The sequence below is a fragment of the Haliotis rufescens genome, unplaced genomic scaffold (assembly GCF_023055435.1).
Source record: "Haliotis rufescens isolate VD_foot unplaced genomic scaffold, xgHalRufe1.0.p SCAF_50, whole genome shotgun sequence".
Classification (NCBI taxonomy): domain Eukaryota; kingdom Metazoa; phylum Mollusca; class Gastropoda; order Lepetellida; family Haliotidae; genus Haliotis; species Haliotis rufescens.
This window is the reverse complement of record NW_025964224.1, coordinates 627,304-647,158: the sequence shown is the minus strand read 5'-3', so window position 1 is coordinate 647,158 and position 19,855 is coordinate 627,304. Positions and strand designations below refer to the sequence as shown.

The following is a 19,855-nucleotide window of genomic DNA, read 5'->3' as shown; positions in this document are numbered from 1 at the left end:
GGGGTGGGGTGCTGGGTGTCTGGGATTTTATAAATTTACCCCGATTATTCATGAAAAATATAATTGTGCTTCCGACTGCTTCCCACTTTGCAGAGGACTGTTTGACGTCATGGAGTCTATACATGCTGGCGAGCAGAGTCTGTACTGGATTTGACCAAATTATGACTGACGTGTGGACTAGACGTGAACAGGGTGAGTAAATTATACTTACTGTCGGGTGTATACAGTATATACACGGGCGTATTTCTGTCCAAAGTTACAATCTTAATTGTTGCTTGTAGAATGGTCTGATCCACGGGAAATGTGACATTCACGTCAGATGCTGATATTGATGATTTGGCGATAGTGACTGAAGGCGTAAGCGATTCCTGGAAAAAAAGCTGAACTGCTGGAACAAGGTCGAAATTACCCTCCACTTGACGTCCACTAGATTTGTATCAGTGGGTGAGTGAGTGAGTATGGTTTACGCCGCTTTTAGCAATATTCCAGCAATATCACGGCTTAACACATTGTACCAATGTCGGGAATCGAACCCAGGTCTTCGGCATGACGAGCAAACGCTTTAACAACTAGGCTACCCGATCACTTGTCAGTAGACGTAAAAGTAGTTATTTCGCCAAATGTCTCAGTTTTATTGTTGAAAACAATTCGTGACATGCTAGACTTCCTAAACAATTTAATTGCCTTTGCGTGTGTGTGTGAAAGGTCGCACATATGGGATAGGGCACATGATTATGATATTGTCGGAAGTGTACAATGTACCTTGCCTTTAGCCGATATTTCTTATGATTATGGAAAGAGTTTTGTCGCTTATATTTGTATTTATATATTTATATTTATTTTTATTCCATATATTCGTAGTAATTTCGTACCTAAAATCATCATCTACCGTGCTGTTAATTTCTTGTCTGATTGATAAAGCTGGTAGCTGCGCATATAAGACAGTTAGATATATTTCAACAGGGACTTTTACCTTTATTATGTCAACAACTGTGGCGATGCCGTTCTTGTTTGTGAAGTATACAGAGCCTCCAGTAGCTGTGGCCAGTGTTCTGTATAAATCCTCACCTGAAAGATGCGACTTTCAACTTAATATATGCAACTCCAGTAAGCCCAAACATTGGAGATAGATTCTATTAGAATTGTACCCACAGTGACAAAAAATATATCCGATGCAAGTCTCTGTTTTGACTTGACTGCATATTGACATGTGATAGTGAAAAAGATAATTATTGAGTACCTGTCGGCTTATTCCAAAAGCCACAATCACCGGTTAATATGAATTGCAAGTGGACGTTTTTCAGCGCCGCCAGTGACAGCACCGCGACGTGTAAAGGTGCATCTTTAGCCGAGGCATCGGTGAAGACAAATACGTCGATGTTGTTATTACAAACAGTCAGAGCTGAAAACGAATTGACTTACTTGAAATACTTGCATACAAATGGTGAATTATGTTTAGTGCCATGTCGCAGTTTCAAACACAATAGATACAGGTAAACCCTGCTGGCAGCGTTGGAATCTGACAATAATACCATAACTCAAGTTTAAGGTTAAAAAGTCAATATTTACTAAACTTGCAGTCATTGGTTGGAAATAGAAGCAACTCTACTAAATGTAGCTCAAGGCAAATGATGAAATGTGCCAAAATGTGAGATCAGTTCGTGATCTGATTTGGGGACACCTACATAAGAAGTCGTGGACACATAATAACATGCCCCAAGCCTCACACTATGTCCCTGAGTTGGGTTGAGACGCCGTGATGTAAATAAAACACTCGTCAAAGCGCCGTTAAACCCAACTTCATCCCCCTTTGTATTGGGTGGACAGGTATTTACATGAGACAAGAGTGAGTGAGTTGGGTTTAACGCCGCTTTTAACAGTATTCCAGTTATATCACGGCGGGTCAGCTTAATGTGGGAGGAAAGCCCGAAGTGATGCAGGTCTCAGACGTTTACCATTTCGGTGAAATCCACGAGCACGGGTGCTGACAAACCTAGAAACATAATCGGGGCGAACCGGGATTCGAACCCACAATCATAGGTTTCTGGTGTGCCCAAGGGGCGCAACTCTGCACAGCGAATCGCGGCGCCTTAGACGACTGGGCCACCCGTGCCCCCTCATGAGACAAGATCTAACAGTGGTTGCCAGACCTTGGAGTATACAGTTGTCGGGGAGTGAAACGCTCAGGGACAGACACTCCGGACCTTCGTGTTTACAAGCCTATAGTGGACAAAATGTCACGATTAAATATGAGTCATCCTAAACGTGCATTTGGTGTATTTCTTCCTGCTAAGATTCAACATTCATTGGAAGAAATGAGATCAGTAAAATGACAACTATTGCAAACGTTGAGTTGGCCCGTAACAAAATCACCTAGTCCTATGGAGTGGATAAAGTATTAGGTATTTAAGTTATCAGCATAACACAGTGATGTTCCTCACCATTCATTAGTCCATCCATAGCATATTCTGGACAATCTTCGCCACCAGAAATGCTGATCTCGTCCAGGTATCTTAGCGCATCATTTCCATCATCGGTCAAGTAAACCCTGCTTTTGGACACTGAAACAAAACCACAAGTTAATAACACAAGTGTGTATATAAGCAAAACATTTCAAGTAAAATGTTCGAGTTTATACAGTTTTGATTAGAGGTGATGTTAAGATCACGAAGCAATATAGAAACGTCTCATACTTACAAGGGTCACTGAAGAGGGAGAGTATGTAATTAACTGGTTTTTCCAAAGTAGCCCGTATCACAGACGAAACTGCGGCAATGTCTTCTTTCATGGAACCAGAATAGTCTATGACGAATACAACCGAGGCTTCAGGTTTCAGTTGGAATAATTCGTTGAACTTTTTGATCCCGATGATACCCCTGATTCCGTATTCTGGGCACAAACGAAGTGGTATAAATGATTGAACAAAAGCAACTGAAATATTTATATATTGTTGAGCATGATGCAAAATGAAGATTGAAACAATGCAGCTAATAAAAAGTTTTTTGTACATGAACGATGTTACCTTCATCATCAAAGAAGTAAGTGGTGTGTTCAATGGCTGCCTGTGCTGCCGCCTGGTGGAGGTGGCTGTGGGGGGAGAGGGACCCGAGGGTAGAGTCTTTGTTGATGCCCCCCAGGGCTGCCACTGATGAACTGGTGTCGTCCAACGGACCGCCATGACTGCACTTCCCGGTGTTTGAGATGCTGTGGTGTTCTGAAAAGAAGAATGTAATTTATCGTGTTGACAAAATGTTTGAACTATGCAAAGAATTCGAATTCGTATTTCAATGTAGCACCTGAGGAAGTTGTAAACACACATTAAGTAGGATGTGATGATTGTTTGATGCACTTTGATACAACTGATGATAACTATTCAGTAAGTCATCAGCTTTAAACAAGAACAGAGTGAAATTGATAATGTAGTAAATTTTAAAGTTTACTGTGAGGTTTGACAGCATCTTGTCCACTTCTGTAACCACTTGTTAGAATCTTGCCATCCACAATCATATTGTCTTCACACATTTTGTCCAATTCTCCTCTATAAGAAAGACACTGAGTTGTTAATGTGCCATTTTCGATGATAGCGTACATTCAAACGGGTCTAATACTTTTAGCCAAGGGGCGGTCGGGTAACCTAGATGTTTAAGCGTTAGTTCGTCACGCCGAAGACCCGGGTTCGATTCCCGACATGGGCACAATGTGTGAAGCCCATTTCTGGTGTCCCCCGCCGTGATATTGCTGGAATATTGCTAAAAGCGGCGTAAAACCATACTCACTCACTGATACATGTATGTACAGATGACACATTTTTACTTGGGTACGGTCAAAACGCATTACAAAACTCATTATATGCCTTCAAATTGCAAATTGCAACTTGATGTCAACATATCTAAATTAAATTCCAAAATTTAGAAAGGTAAAGTAAAGAAAATAAATTGTCATTTTCGTTTGGTGTTTAAAAAGTTGATGATTACCCAATAAAATTTAAAAATATATAAAAAAGCACACCTGTGAGGGTCCAGTTGATTCACTCGTCCATATATGTTATATGTATGACATGAATATATTGTTTAATAAATTATAGATGTAAAGCTTATTTCTGCATCAAATATTGCCGATATGACCTTCAATTTTAACTCACTCACGCATTATGGTTGATAGAATAAGTCAGGTATTGATATTGTGGTGCTTGAAATATATTTAATGGATTTATGAGACAAAGGATGTAATTCTTATTCTATTGAGCTTATGAAGTAAAAAGTTCATGAAGTTTTTCTTTTGTTTAATGGTGAGGCGCACAAAGTGAGTGAGTGAGTGAGTGAATGAGCTCGGTGTGACGTCACTTTTAGCAATGGTCAAGAATATTTATCATATTGCTCACTTGAATCTTGACCAACTGTATTCCATCTCCAAGGTCAGACACAATTACGTTTGAAGTCGCCTCAGTGTCTGAAATCACATAGGACAATAAATGGACCAGTTCTAGTTCTAGTTGATGTGTGGTTGTATTCTGATACTGAGAGGACTCCATCACTCATCCACACTATCACTATCTACGATCGAACACATTTACCATCATGTGTTAATGCCACAGTTTTTCAGATCTTCCTACCACAAAAAAGTCGTTTTTAACCCCAATACAGGTCAAGTCAGAACGACCTTTCAGGAAATTTGACCGACCAATGAATGACAAGAAGTCGACATTAGCCAATCTGAAATCAGTGCTATACGGTCCCAATTTCAAATTAAGCTTATAAACATATCATGCCAAAGTGCCTGACTTAAAATGAAAAAATCAAAGTAACAGCCATTAGATATTCGGAGTGTGGTGGGGTGGGGTGGGGTGCTGGTTGTCTGGGATTTTATAAATTTACCCCGATTATTCATGAAAAATATAATTGTGCTTCCGACTGCTTCCCACTTTGCAGAGGACTGTTTGACGTCATGGAGTCTATACATGCTGGCGAGCAGAGTCTGTACTGGATTTGACCAAATTATGACCGACGTGTGGACTAGACGTGAACAGGGTGAGTAAATTATACTTACTGTCGGGTGTATACAGTATATACACGGGCGTATTTCTGTCCAAAGTTACAATCTTAATTGTTGCTTGTAGAATGGTCTGATCCACAGGAAATGTGACATTCACGTCAGATGCTGATATTGATGATTTGGCGATAGTGACTGAAGGCGTTAGCGATTCCTGGAAAAAAAGCTGAACTGCTGGAACAAGGTCGAAATTACCCTCCACTTGACGTCCACTAGATTTGTATCAGTGGGTCAGTGAGTGAGTATGGTTTACGCCGCTTTTAGCAATATTCCAGCAATATCACGGCTTCACACATTGTACCAAGGTCGGGAATCGAACCCAGGTCTTCGGCATGACGAGCAAACGCTTTAACAACTAGGCTACCCGATCACTTGTCAGTAGACGTAAAAGTAGTTATTTCGCCAAATGTCTCAGTTTTATTGTTGAAAACAATTCGTGACATGCTAGACTTCCCAAACAATTTAATTGCCTTTGCGTGTGTGTGTGAAAGGTCGCACATATGGGATAGGGCACATGATTATGATATTGTCGGAAGTGTACAATGTACCTTGCCTTTAGCCGATATTTCTTATGATTATGGAAAGAGTTTTGTCGCTTATATTTGTATTTATATATTTATATTTATTTTTATTCCATATATTCGTAGTAATTTCGTACCTAAAATCATCCTCTACCGTGCTGTTAATTTCTTGTCTGATTGATAAAGCTGGTAGCTGCGCATATAAGACAGTTAGATATATTTCAACAGGGACTTTTACCTTTATTATGTCAACAACTGTGGCGATGCCGTCCTTGTTTGTGAAGTATACAGAGCCTCCAGTAGCTGTGGCCAGTGTTCTGTATAAATCCTCACCTGAAAGATGCGACTTTCAACTTAATATATGCAACTCCAGTAAGCCCAAACATTGGAGATAGATTCTATTAGAATTGTACCCACAGTGACAAAAAATATATCCGATGCAAGTCTCTGTTTTGACTTGACTGCATATTGACATGTGATAGTGAAAAAGATAATTATTGAGTACCTGTCGGCTTATTCCAAAAGCCACAATCACCGGTTAATATGAATTGCAAGTGGACGTTTTTCAGCGCCGCCAGTGACAGCACCGCGACGTGTAAAGGTGCATCTTTAGCCGAGGCATCGGTGAAGACAAATACGTCGATGTTGTAATTACAAACAGTCAGAGCTGAAAACGAATTGACTTACTTGAAATACTTGCATACAAATGGTGAATTATGTTTAGTGCCATGTCGCAGTTTCAAACACAATAGATACAGGTAAACCCTGCTGGCAGCGTTGGAATCTGACAATAATACCATAACTCAAGTTTAAGGTTAAAAAGTCAATATTTACTAAACTTGCAGTCATTGGTTGGAAATAGAAGCAACTCTACTAAATGTAGCTCAAGGCAAATGATGAAATGTGCCAAAATGTGAGATCAGTTCGTGATCTGATTTGGGGACACCTACATAAGAAGTCGTGGACACATAATAACATGCCCCAAGCCTCACACTATGTCCCTGAGTTGGGTTGAGACGCCGTGATGTAAATAAAACACTCGTCAAAGCGCCGTTAAACCCAACTTCATCCCCCTTTGTATTGGGTGGACAGGTATTTACATGAGACAAGAGTGAGTGAGTTGGGTTTAACGCCGCTTTTGACAGTATTCCAGTCATATCACGGCGGGTCAGCTTAATGTGGGAGGAAAGCCCGAAGTGATGCAGGTCTCAGACGTTTACCATTTCGGTGAAATCCACGAGCACGGGTGCTGACAAACCTAGAAACATAATCGGGGCGAACCGGGATTCGAACCCACAATCATAGGTTTCTGGTGTGCCCAAGGGGCGCAACTCTGCACAGCGAATCGCGGCGCCTTAGACGACTGGGCCACCCGTGCCCCCTCATGAGACAAGATCTAACAGTGGTTGCCAGACCTTGGAGTATACAGTTGTCGGGGAGTGAAACGCTCAGGGACAGACACTCCGGACCTTCGTGTTTACAAGCCTATAGTGGACAAAATGTCACGATTAAATATGAGTCATCCTAAACGTGCATTTGGTGTATTTCTTCCTGCTAAGATTCAACATTCATTGGAAGAAATGAGATCAGTAAAATGACAACTATTGCAAACGTTGAGTTGGCCCGTAACAAAATCACCTAGTCCTATGGAGTGGATAAAGTATTAGGTATTTAAGTTATCAGCATAACACAGTGATGTTCCTCACCATTCATTAGTCCATCCATAGCATATTCTGGACAATCCTCGCCACCAGAAATGCTGATCTCGTCCAGGTATCTTAGCGCATCGTTTCCATCATCGGTCAAGTAAACCCTGCTTTTGGACACTGAAACAAAACCACAAGTTAATAACACAAGTGTGTATATAAGCAAAACATTTCAAGTAAAATGTTCGAGTTTATACAGTTTTGATTAGAGGTGATGTTAAGATCACGAAGCAATATAGAAACGTCTCATACTTACAAGGGTCACTGAAGAGGGAGAGTATGTAATTAACTGGTTTTTCCAAAGTAGCCCGTATCACAGACGAAACTGCGGCAATGTCTTCTTTCATGGAACCAGAATAGTCTATGACGAATACAACCGAGGCTTCAGGTTTCAGTTGGAATAATTCGTTGAACTTTTTGATCCCGATGATACCCCTGATTCCGTATTCTGGGCACAAACGAAGTGGTATAAATGATTGAACAAAAGCAACTGAAATATTTATATATTGTTGAGCATGATGCAAAATGAAGATTGAAACAATGCAGCTAATAAAAAGTTTTTTGTACATGAACGATGTTACCTTCATCATCAAAGAAGTAAGTGGTGTGTTCAATGGCTGCCTGTGCTGCCGCCTGGTGGAGGTGGCTGTGGGGGGAGAGGGACCCGAGGGTAGAGTCTTTGTTGATGCCCCCCAGGGCTGCCACTGATGAACTGGTGTCGTCCAACGGACCGCCATGACTGCACTTCCCGGTGTTTGAGATGCTGTGGTGTTCTGAAAAGAAGAATGTAATTTATCGTGTTGACAAAATGTTTGAACTATGCAAAGAATTCGAATTCGTATTTCAATGTAGCACCTGAGGAAGTTGTAAACACACATTAAGTAGGATGTGATGATTGTTTGATGCACTTTGATACAACTGATGATAACTATTCAGTAAGTCATCAGCTTTAAACAAGAAAAGAGTGAAATTGATAATGTAGTAAATTTTAAAGTTTACTGTGAGGTTTGACAGCATCTTGTCCACTTCTGTAACCACTTGTTAGAATCTTGCCATCCACAATTATATTGTCTTCACACATTTTGTCCAATTCTCCTCTATAAGAAAGACACTGAGTTGTTAATGTGCCATTTTCGATGATTGCGTACATTCAAACGGGTCTAATACTTTTAGCCAAGGGGCGGCCGGGTAGCCTAGTGGTTTAAGCGTTAGTTCGTCACGCCGAAGACCCGGGTTCGATTCCCGACATGGACACAATGTGTGAGCCCATTTCTGGTGTCCCCCGACGTGATATTGCTGGAATATTGCTAAAAGCGGCGTAAAACTATACTCACTCACTGATACATGTATGTACAGATGACACATTTTTACTTGGGTACGGTCAAAACGCATTACAAAACTCATTATATGCCTTCAAATTGCAAATTGCAACTTGATGTCAACATATCTAAATTAAATTCCAAAATTTAGAAAGGTAAAGTAAAGAAAATAAATTGTCATTTTCGTTTGGTGTTTAAAAAGTTGATGATTACCCAATAAAATTTAAAAATATATAAAAAAGCAATATGGTATTACTAGTTTAATGGAGATCGCATCTTAACCCAGGTTTTGCAAACGAGCAATATAACCGAAATTTGATTGTTTATGAGAAGAATTTACGTTAATATGGCTACCCCCCATTTTATTGTATGAATTCGAAGTTTGGGTCTAGGAAAAGCTAGAGGTTATTGAAACATAACCTTTGCTTTATATAGTGAACTTTTGGTATATAGTGAACTTGAAAAGTCCCACGTCGGTCCCTTAACTTGTCTCAGGTTGTGTATCACATCCTGAAAGTCGATAGTGGTATGAACTCACACAAGTGCCAGTGGCTTAATTTCGTTAAAAATACTCTAAGCCTCTGTGTTTAACTGTAGTATTCCATTTACCGCAATGTTTTGTCGGAAACTGGCTCGTATCAATCAATGGTTGAGAGAACATTGAAAAATCATCGAGTAAAAACCTGGCAGAATACAGTTGCATCAAGCTCTTAAGAATTTTACTGCAAATGTTTCAAGCAAATACCACGTCTCGAAAACTACCATCTTTCACCACATTCAGTATGATACCCAATTCTTTAGTTTAGAGCATCTTCACAAAATGTCCCTACTGATACTGGTAGATGGACCAATATCACCAGAAAACACATCTGTAAACTCTATTACATATTGCAGATGAATTCCATAGTTCATTTCGCCGCTGAGCTTTTATAGAACAAAAAATAGCCAATATCTAAAAATGAACTCTATTGTCCAAACATTTCGAATCTGAAACGCAGCTGGTGTCCTTCTGGCTGTAAAACTTTAAGCAACGCAGTAGGTAATGGTATTACATTTAAAGTTAATATAGTCTGTCCTGTCAAACGGTGCATATGTTATATATCAATCAATGAATCATTGCGCATGTACCACCGATGGTGGTAGTAAGAGAAATACAGAATCCGAGAAAGGATTGTTTAACTGTTGGAAAGGGTCATACTTTGTAAGAAAAGCTTTGAAATACACAAACTAAGGTAACCTATGTTTTAAAACAAAACCTCGATAACAAACTTGATTTCAAAAAGTTTACTTGAGCGCTGTTTTAGGTTTGATTCGTGCCAAGAGCGTATTTATGATACTTGTGTTGCACTTTTCAAATTGTCTCATACCAACCCACATGATACGCAGGCGTCCATTACCGGCGGTGCTTGACCAAGCAGTGGTTTGTTTCGTATTCCTGAACAGATAATGATGATAAGCGTATCCATAAAATAAACTCACTTGTCCCAAACCTACACATGTCTGTATTGTATATTATGTATTTCGTGCCTAACGCGTCGGTGATTTGAAGACTAAGGGTGTGAGTTGAATTCATTCAGAATCATTACTCACCCGAGGAATGTCAGGAAAACTAATGTGGCATCAAATATACTGCCCCCAAACTATGGCAATGCAACCGTATCTGGTAGTGAAGTAAACATAAAATCATATGACCACAATGCAGTCACTTTATCTTGAGACAAATTCCACGGGTACACACCCACACAATCCAGATACATTAAAATCACAACTCTCCATTAATCATACCATTATACCATCATACCATCATACCATCATACTGTTAAATGAATCTCTTCTACACGATACAATAACCACACAATCAGCACAACATGATAACAAGACAATCGCATTAACACATTGCAGACACATTTACACAAAACAATGACTACAAAATCACACAATAACGACCAAAATAGATGTAATTATAGCTATTACCTTACTGCAATACCAAGAAACCCCACTCCTTTGTACGATTCCGAAATAATTGAGCAGCGCATGCCAAAACCTGCACAGCAAACTTCGGTTATAACGAACACGCTTATAACGAACTGACGGATATAACAAACTTACTTTTTTGGTCCCGACAATTTGCTGTAGTTATGCTGTATATATGCGTATAACGAACTACGGTTATAACGAACTGAAATTAGTAGTCCATTTGAGTTCGTTATAACCGTAGTTTACTGTACATTAATATGTCGACAGATAATACTCGACAGGCATACATCAAAGGCAGACCACCAACACATACAACCAAGCAAAGACAAACTCACACAACCAAGAGGTCCATCAATACAAACAACTAGACAACGACAACACATCCAAGCAGAATATCAACTTGAGAAAACGAAGGAATTATTCACTCAACATCCCCTCCAACCAACGTACCAAACAACTCATACAATCTAACAGTCATTTCATCCACATAACCAGCCAAACAAACAAACCATCAACTTATACATTCAATCAAACAGTCATGGGATGTCATGGAATCAGCGGGGGCACGGGTGGCCCAGTCGTCTAAGGCGCCGCGATTCGCTGTGCAGAGTTGCGTCCCTTGGGCACGCCAGAAACCTATGATTGTGGGTTCGAATCCCGGTTCGCCCCGATTATGCTTCTAGGTTTGTCAGCACCATACCCGTGCTCGTGGGTTTCACCGAAATGGTAAAGTCTGAGACCTGCATCAATTCGGGCTTCCTCCCACATTAAGCTGACACGCCGTGATATGACTGGAATACTGTTAAAAGCGGCATTAAACCCAACTCACTCACTCACTCACTCATTGGATCAGCAGACAATCAACTCATACATTCAGAACTAAGGTGACGATAGGGGCAGGCGAAAAATAATTCAGGTATTTAACAGGCTTCTGCCACACACACTCAACAGTCAGGGCATGCTTGTGTCACAAAGCGTGGAGACAGGTGAAGACAATAAGGCATCTGTAGGCGGGAAGATAACTCAAGGCGGATTAGGTTACTTCCTTTATTCACAGGAAGTCATGCATAACATGAAATGTAAGGGTATTGCCCTCTCCTTGAGAGAGAGAGAGAGAGAGAGAGAGAGAGAGAGAGAGAGAGAGAGAGAGAGAGAGAGAGAGAGAGAGAGAGAGAGAGAGAGAGAGAGAGAGAGAGAGAGAGAGAGAGAGAGAGAGAGAGAGAGAATAATGTTTATTATAGTGTCACATGTTATATACACTTCATACTAAAACACGTACACGAACAGTAAAATATAACATCCGACCAAGTATAGTCTACGAGACACTTAGACATAAAAGCAAATTATAACGCCATGATCTGGGTAAGGTAAAATAAGACACAACTAACACAATGTTTAAAATTAAGGTTAGGGTATGAACACGCACGCTCGCACGCACACGCACACACACACGCCAAATTACTTATAAAGTCACGCACACAATCATACACAAACACGTAGGTACCCACACACCCACCCCACACCATACCACGCACACACGCACACACACTCGCACATGTACACGCACACACAAACACACGCACGCACACACACACACCATACGTACATTATACCATACACACGCACACACACATCATACGTACATAATACCCCCCCCCCCCCCCCCCCCCCCCCCCCCCCCACACACACACACACACACATACACACACACACACACACAACACAGGGGTGCATTTATCCTCACCGACACTCAACATAAGCATTACAAGTATAACATTGATCACAAGAAGAAATACTACAATTCGCAAGCATAATGACATACGTGCAGAAAAGCGCACACAGAATCAAATGAGTGACAAGCGTCTTTGGAACATTTAATCAATTAGCTTACAAAGAGTATAACACCCGTTTTCACATCTGAGTAATGTTATAAATTTCTCGGTTGAAGATAAGTTTTTAAAATCTGGCATACATTCACACATAGCGTTCATTACATCATAACGTAAATCATCATACATGTTACAATCAATTAAGAAGTGGACCTCAGTCTCTACTGAGTTAAAACAAAAAGGGCAAGTTCTATCCTGAAGGGGGACAGGGGGACGACTGTACCTCATTTTTTCAATGTTAATGGGGGAGGCTGCCACTGTGTAAAAGTGCCAAATATTTTCTGGTGTTTCTATGGATATAATTTGATAAGACAGAGGGCTCAGGTGCTAGATCCTTCTTAAGCAATAGGTCCTCAGCTTATTACCATTAGGGTTATTAGCATCATTCCACAGCTCTGAAAACCAAGCAGTTTCATCAACTTGAAATAATTTTTGCTTAATGAGAGTGAACTGGCCACGTGGCATCGAATGGACATCGATCAGGTCGACGACGTTTAAGTTTCTAGCTAGCTTGTAAACCTCCTTTTCCCATGAGCGCCCTCTTTTACTTGACCAAGCATGAATGACACGGGGCAATCTTGTAATTTCCATACTGTTAAGGCGGAAGAATAAGCGAAATACTTCTATGCGTTGCTTTGTGACACATGATTTCCAACCCATGTCTCCCCTGGCGGCGACATTTGACGCATTACGTCTAAGGTCGAGAAATTTTTTACATGCTTTGTTTTGCAGAGTGTTTAACTTTTTATGTTCATACAACCCCCAGATGGAAGCACCATATTGCATAATAGGCTGAAACAAGGATTCATACAATTTAGTGTAAATTGCATAGTGTAAAACCACCAGCATCAAAATAGTTTGTACATAAAACACCAAAAGCTCGGCTTGCCGATTTAGCCAGTTCATTAAGTGTACGCATGGCGCCCAAGTGATCATACTGACTCAATGACACGCAGCATGAGCTTTTTATAACGTCGTTGCTTAGTATGCATCGGGAAGTGTTGTCATAATAGTTCAGGTGAGACCTACCGAGGGAGTAGTATGGAACAGCTCCGCTGAACTCAATCCAGTTTGTGTTGCTGTAAAACATTTGCAAGATGTGCAGAAATTGCCCAATCAAATTTCTGGCCTGGTCAAAGTTTGTATTGCTCTGTGACAAAACGGCTATGGCCTGTTCTCTTAGGTTCATCATCTTCTGGTTTGCTGTAGGTGAAATAATTTGAATTAGGTTCGAAAACGTAACGTTTATAATCCTGGATTTCATCTGTCTATAATGACGTGCATAATGAACTCTGTCTAGACATTTATCAGTTGAACAACCATACTGATGAGTGAATGGTGCATAAACAACCTTTCACATACACATACACCAGTGCTACAGTAAGTATATATACTCATGGGAATAAATAAGGGAACACTTAGTTTTAGACAGTAAACTGGTATGCTATGATGGGTTTCCAGTCTTGTCTACCAAATACGCGTTTGAAACAATGCAGACCAGCACATTCATTCCTTGATCAGAAGATATCTGTTTAAAGTTGTTGTTTGTACGATTCTGAGTATATCATTTCCATGTGTTTGTGAATCACTAGCAAAAAGTGATGACACCAGGTGCCCGCGAAAAGGGGAGCTTATCCTGCCCCACCGGTTTCACCCGTCACAAACACATGCAAAGCCATGTCAATTGTTTACCTTGAAAGTATCTGCGACGTATACATGAAGTGTCTGTCACGGGTGTGTAAAGTGGCTGTTACGTGTATGTGAAATGACTGTGACGTTCAGTGAAGTGTCTTTGACGTGTATATGAAGTGACTGTGACGTGTACATCAAGTGTCTGTGACGTGTATATCAAGTGATTGTGACATGTATGTGAAGTGGCTGTGACGTGTATGTGAGGTGTCTGTGACGATTGTATCAAGGGTCTGTGGCGTGTATGTGAAGTTTCTGTGACGTGTATGTGAAGTTTCTGTGACGTGTATGTGAGGTGTCTGTGACGAGTGTATCAAGGGTCTGTGGCGGGTATGCGGAGAGTCTGTGACGTGAATATCGAGTGCCTCTGACGTGTATGTAAAGAGTCTGTGACGTGTATGTGAAGAGTCTGTGGCGTGTATGTAAAGAGTCTGTGACGTGTATGTGAAGAGTCCGTGACGTGTATGTGAAGTTTCTGTGACGTGTATATCGAGTGTCTGTGACGTTTTTGTAAAGAGTCTGTGACGTGTATGTGAAGAGTCTGTGACGTGTATGTAAAGAGTCTGTGACGTGTATGAGAAGAGTCCGCGACGTGTATGTAAAGAGTCTGTGAAGGGTATGTGTAGTTTCTGTGACGTGTATATCGAGTGTCTGTGACGTTTTTGTAAAGAGTCTGTGACGTGTATGTGAAGAGTCTGTGACGTGTATGTAAAGAGTCTGTGACGTGTATGAGAAGAGTCCGCGACGTGTATGTAAAGAGTCTGTGAAGGGTATGTGTAGTTTCTGTGACGTGTATATCGAGTGTCTGTGACGTTTTTGTAAAGAGTCTGTAACGTCTATATCGAGTGCCTCTGACGTGTATGTAAAGATTCTGTGACGTGTATGTGAAGAGTCCGTGACGTGTATGTAAAGAGTCTGTGAAGGGTATGTGTAGTTTCTGTGACGTCTATATCGAGTGCCTCTGACGTGTATGTAAAGAGTCTGTGACGTGTATGTGAAGAGTCTGTGACGTGTATGTGAAGAGTCTGTGACGTGTATGTGAAGAGTCTGTGACGTGTATGTGTCGTTTCTGTGACGTGTATATCGAGTGCCTCTGACGTGTATGTAGGAGTCTGTGACGTGTATGTGAAGAGTCTGTGACGTGTATGTGAAGAGTCTGTGACGTGTATGTGAAGAGTCTGTGACGTGTATGTGAAGAGTCTGTGACGTGTATGTGAAGTTTCTGTAACGTCTATATCGAGTGTCTCTGACGTGTATGTAAAGAGTCTGTGACGTGTATGTGAAGAGTCTGTGACGTGTATGTAAAGAGTCTGTGACGTGTATGTAAAGAGTCTCTGACGTGTATGTAAAGAGTCTGTGAAGGGTATGTAAAGTTTCTGTGACGTGTATGTGAGCAGTCTGTGACGTCTATATCGAGTGTCTCTGACATGTATGTACAGAGTCTGAGTCTGTGACGTGTACGTGAAGAGTCTCTGACGTGTATGTAAAGAGTCTGTGACGTGTATGTGAAGAGTCCGTGACATGTATGTAAAGAGTCTGTAAAGGGTATGTAAAGTTTCTGTGACGTGTATGTGAGCAGTCTGTTGCGTGTATTTGAAGTTTCTGTGACGTGTATGTGAGCAGTCTGTTGCGTGTATTTGAAGTTTCTGTGACGTGTATATGAAGAGTCTGTGACGTGTATGTAAAGAGTCTGTGACGTGTGTGTGAAGTTTCTGTAAAGTAGCACTGTCTCTCTGTTGTAACACTATGTGATATAGGGCGCTTGCCCACAAACCTTTGTGAATAAAGCCGAATCTTAAACTTTCAACTTATTATCTTGAAATTACAACTTATTATATTGTGAAATGCATCGGGTATCACCTTTGTCACTCGTCATAATACTTTGAAGCTTGGGATCGTGCAACCCTTATCAAACAACTTTGGAGTAAGAGTCGTATGACGATCATTGAAACCCTCATAGAAAAGGAATGCTCCATTGAACCTCAAAGGTTGTGAAATGTAGACACCAAAAACACTTCTACGAAAAACAAAGTATAATCACTCGCAAAAGTATTCAAACTCGAATTACTGTCATCGTGTCAAAGTCCAATTAAACATGGCCTACCTTCCCTGATGGTTTCGCCGTTACAGTGCCAGGCAGACACATTGAACAGATTCAGATTTACTTGGTTGTTGGCATTGATGATGCTGGTAATGGTGTCCTGAAAACGAGTTTCTGACACGCCTTCTGTAACGACAAATGCATCCTCATACACAAAGAAAAGACGCGTCATTTGATCCAAACCACCTGTCTATCATTCTATTTCATACTTTGATTTTGCCATAGTTCCCATATAGATTACGTGTATGTATTGTACTGTATGACATTCTGAGGAATGATGAACTGCTATCTTTCATCAATCCATGTACCAAAATACCAATATACGAATGCAATAAACATAAACATGTGATCGAATATTGTCTTCAATCAAAGAGCTGAAACAAGTGATATTTAATCCCGTACAAATAATGTATATATAATGCAGAATCAGTCAGAGACAAGGAAACCAATGGTGCTTAGTCTCTCTTTTTAAATATGCTAAAGATCAATAAATGACAAGACAATTGACAGATATGGTTGTGTAATGAAAAGAACATGGCATAAGAATGATTGAACTACTGAAACCAGTGTATCCCCTTTCTGTAAAAATTGATTAATTAGCATAGCATGAATGTTTTGCATGTACTTGTATAGCAGAAGAAGGTCATTATGTCGGTTGGGTGAAGATTATTGGGAAATAATTCTGAGCAGGTCATATAGGAGGCGCATTCTATATTTCTACAGGCCAACTGATCCACAGGCCAAATGAGAAGTGCATTCTTTGTTTCTGTAGGCCAAATACCAAAGAGGCCCAAAGTGAAACGCATTCTTTATTTGTACAGGCCAACTGATCCACAGGCCAAATGGGAAGAACATTCTTTGTTTTTGTAGGCCAACTCACCCACAGGCCAAATGGAAAGTCCATTCTTTGTTTCTGTAGGCCAAATACCAAAGAGGCCCAAAGTGAAACGCATTCTTTATTTGTACAGGCCAACTGATCCACAGGCCAAATGGGAAGAGCATTCTTTGTTTTTGTAGGCGAACTGACCCACATGGGAAGTGTCTGGTAGGGTATGCACCATAATGCAATGCAGATACGACTTGTGTTATTTACCTCTTGTATCTTGGACAATACAATTCCCTGATACTGTATACTTTGTAATGTAGAATGAACCTATGCCTGCAATACTTGATGAATAAATTTTTTGTTAGATTATTACCATAAATAAGGTACAAAATACTCAGTAACAATCTCCACATTGCGACATGATAAGCATTGTAATGATGTCAGTACTGAACACAGAAACAAGACATGTCTCCCTTGTAGCAAAATATCACAATTATGTAGGTAAAAGATAAGGGAAGGATTTTGTCCCTGTTGTTCCTGTTAAATAAAGGGGCGGTCGGGTAGCCTAGTGGTTAAAGCGTTCGCTCGTCACGCCGAAGACCCGGGTTCGATTCCCGACATGGGTACAATGTGTGAAGCCCATTTCTGGTGTCCCCCGCCGTGATATTGCTGGAATATTGCTAAAAGCGGCGTAAAACAATACTCACTCACTCACTCCTGTTAAATAAACTTTACATCCACGGTTTGTCCCCCTACGTGTCATGTACACATTTCTATACAAAATTACATGATAGTTTCTTAAAGAACTTCATCCGTCATGGGTCTTAAATTAAACAAAATTCAGATTTTGTTGGGTACAGGGTCAAGTACCGTATTGATGTTTCATACACTTTTCTGGATTTTGAGTTATTTTGCAATTCATCGTTCTCATCTGGAGTCAAACGGACTGTAGTCCAGGGGAACTGACAGAAACTATTTCACGCTTAGCAGATTTATCACAGTCGCGTGTTACAGATAGGGTGTATAAAAGAAGAAAAGCTCGACCTGTTGAAAACGTGTGAACAATACTTGTATATAGTTTACATTTTAAACTGAAGTGCAATGGGTAGTTAAACTATTAGTATGTACGTCACCTCCATAGTAAGCTTGGAACAGTTTTCTCGTCGTGATGTTTTTCATCTGCGTCAGATCGCCAGCTGCAAGGGTGCTGTTCGGCCTAGGGTTGGCCTCAAAGTTGGACGCTACAGCCTTCAATATCCCGACCTCAGTAATGTCAGCATGAGTCAATGTTCCATCTCCTATGTCGACACCTGACAGTCTGCTGGGGAAAAAGGTGATGACTCCTTGTGGCAGTACATGTAGCATCACCCACAAACATGCTACGAGACGCATGGTGGAAGAGCTACTGATTGTAGACATGTCGACAGGATTCTTTATGAAGGTGGGTGTAGAGGTCGCATACACCGGCACAGTGATGAATGATGACAACAACCAGGGCTCAATTACCGCACCTGGGCCATGATGTCGCCACCAAAGGACCTCAACTGGAACGTTACCACCCGAGTCATCTCACCTGGGGCATGACGTCCCTACCCAAGTTTTGCATGTAGTTGTTAAACCTCTTTGATAGACATTTAGAAGTTGGAGTACTTAGTAATGTTAGTTAGTTAGTGAGTATGGTTTTACGCCGCTTTTAGCAATATTCCCGCAATATCACGGCGGGGGACACCAGAAATTGGCTTCACACACTGTACCCATGTCGGGAATCGAACCCGGGTCTTCGGCGTGACGAGCGAACGCTTTAACCACTTGGCTACCCGACCGCCCCACTTGGTAATGATAAGATATATGGATGAACAACTTCTTTATTACAATTAAGAGTGTAGCTTCTAACAGGGGGCCAAACTGGACTTGTTATTGTGTGGTATGGATGTGACGTAGACTGTCACCAAGACCCAAGAGAATTAATTAAAAAAGGAGTCCAACTCAAGTCTAGAATGATTGGGAAAGTTTGCCATAACACTAGCATGAAATAAAGATTGGTATGTGCTCCTTTTTAATTTTATTATTTTTATTTTGTAGACATTGATAGACCAATGGGAAAGAAATTGATGGAACATTCATATCACGTATTACCACTGATCCAGTTAACTCCATCACACACAAAAATATAAGTATTTGATATTACGAAGTGCATTATCATATACATGTAGTACATTGTACACACTAGTCCCCGTTGAAGTAATGTACATACTAGTCCACTTGATGATGATTGTTATTATAAAGCAGCGTGGTACCAATAATAACTTTATGATATCCTCACTTGCCATCGATGCATTGAAGCATTGACACTTCAAAATTCTTATTCGAGCTATACATAGCTTCATCAGTGGCAGCACCGATGTCAGTAAACTAATAAAATTTTCGTATAAACACACAATGCCATTTAGAAAGTGGTCAAATGTAACAAATGTTATATTTGGGATAACACTCTCTGAGTAAGTACATTCAGTGAGTGAGGCATTAATCGCCAGCACACAAAGCGCACAAAGTTATTATATACTCTGTATTATCTCGTCATGATAGAATATTTCATTTTATGATGCTTGTTAAATTATCCACAAATATTGAGAGATACAATGTAAACATCTACCTGGACGTATACAATAATGCTTCTGAAGTGCATATCTGATAAATTGGACTTATGGACTAATATTCCCTTCTTTAACACTGCCAGTTACAGGCATTCTAGTCTTGACTTTTTACCATTTATAGTTT

The 19,855-nt window shown here is 40.5% G+C and overlaps 1 protein-coding gene and 1 long non-coding RNA gene across 2 annotated transcripts; both read right to left on the bottom strand.

Moving 5' to 3' along the window:
* Positions 1 to 217: 217 nt before the first annotated feature.
* On the bottom strand, positions 218 to 1,354 carry LOC125374011. Its single transcript, XR_007218493.1, has 3 exons — positions 1,241 to 1,354; positions 974 to 1,068; positions 218 to 368 (listed from the first exon to the last, which is right to left on the bottom strand). It is a non-coding gene; the product is annotated as an uncharacterized LOC125374011 (long non-coding RNA).
* A 1,052-nt stretch (positions 1,355 to 2,406) lies between these two features.
* LOC125374022 (von Willebrand factor A domain-containing protein 7-like) lies at positions 2,407 to 18,506 on the bottom strand. The gene is made up of 15 exons (XM_048384714.1): positions 18,211 to 18,506; positions 16,255 to 16,377; positions 13,491 to 13,664; positions 9,967 to 10,030; positions 8,276 to 8,373; positions 7,858 to 8,049; positions 7,533 to 7,724; positions 7,277 to 7,396; positions 6,076 to 6,237; positions 5,809 to 5,903; positions 5,061 to 5,203; positions 3,441 to 3,538; positions 3,023 to 3,214; positions 2,698 to 2,889; positions 2,407 to 2,561 (listed from the first exon to the last, which is right to left on the bottom strand). Exons 1-15 carry the CDS (start codon positions 18,494 to 18,496, stop codon positions 2,407 to 2,409), a joined length of 2,286 nt encoding a protein of 761 aa, XP_048240671.1. The 5' UTR covers positions 18,497 to 18,506.
* Positions 18,507 to 19,855: the final 1,349 nt, after the last annotated feature.

Bases quoted from the DNA above. Each gene is read 5' to 3' on its own strand.
- LOC125374022 (XM_048384714.1), bottom strand. From the start codon at position 18,496: ATGTCTACAATCAGTAGCTCTTCCACCATGCGTCTCGTAGCATGTTTG. The intron at 10,031-13,490 runs GTAGGTCTCACC...TTATCTGTTCAG, and splicing joins TGTTCCATACTACTCCCTCG to GAATACGAAACAAACCACTG. The intron at 3,539-5,060 runs GTATACACCCGA...TCTTTCTTATAG, and splicing joins AATACGCCCGTGTATATACT to AGGAGAATTGGACAAAATGT.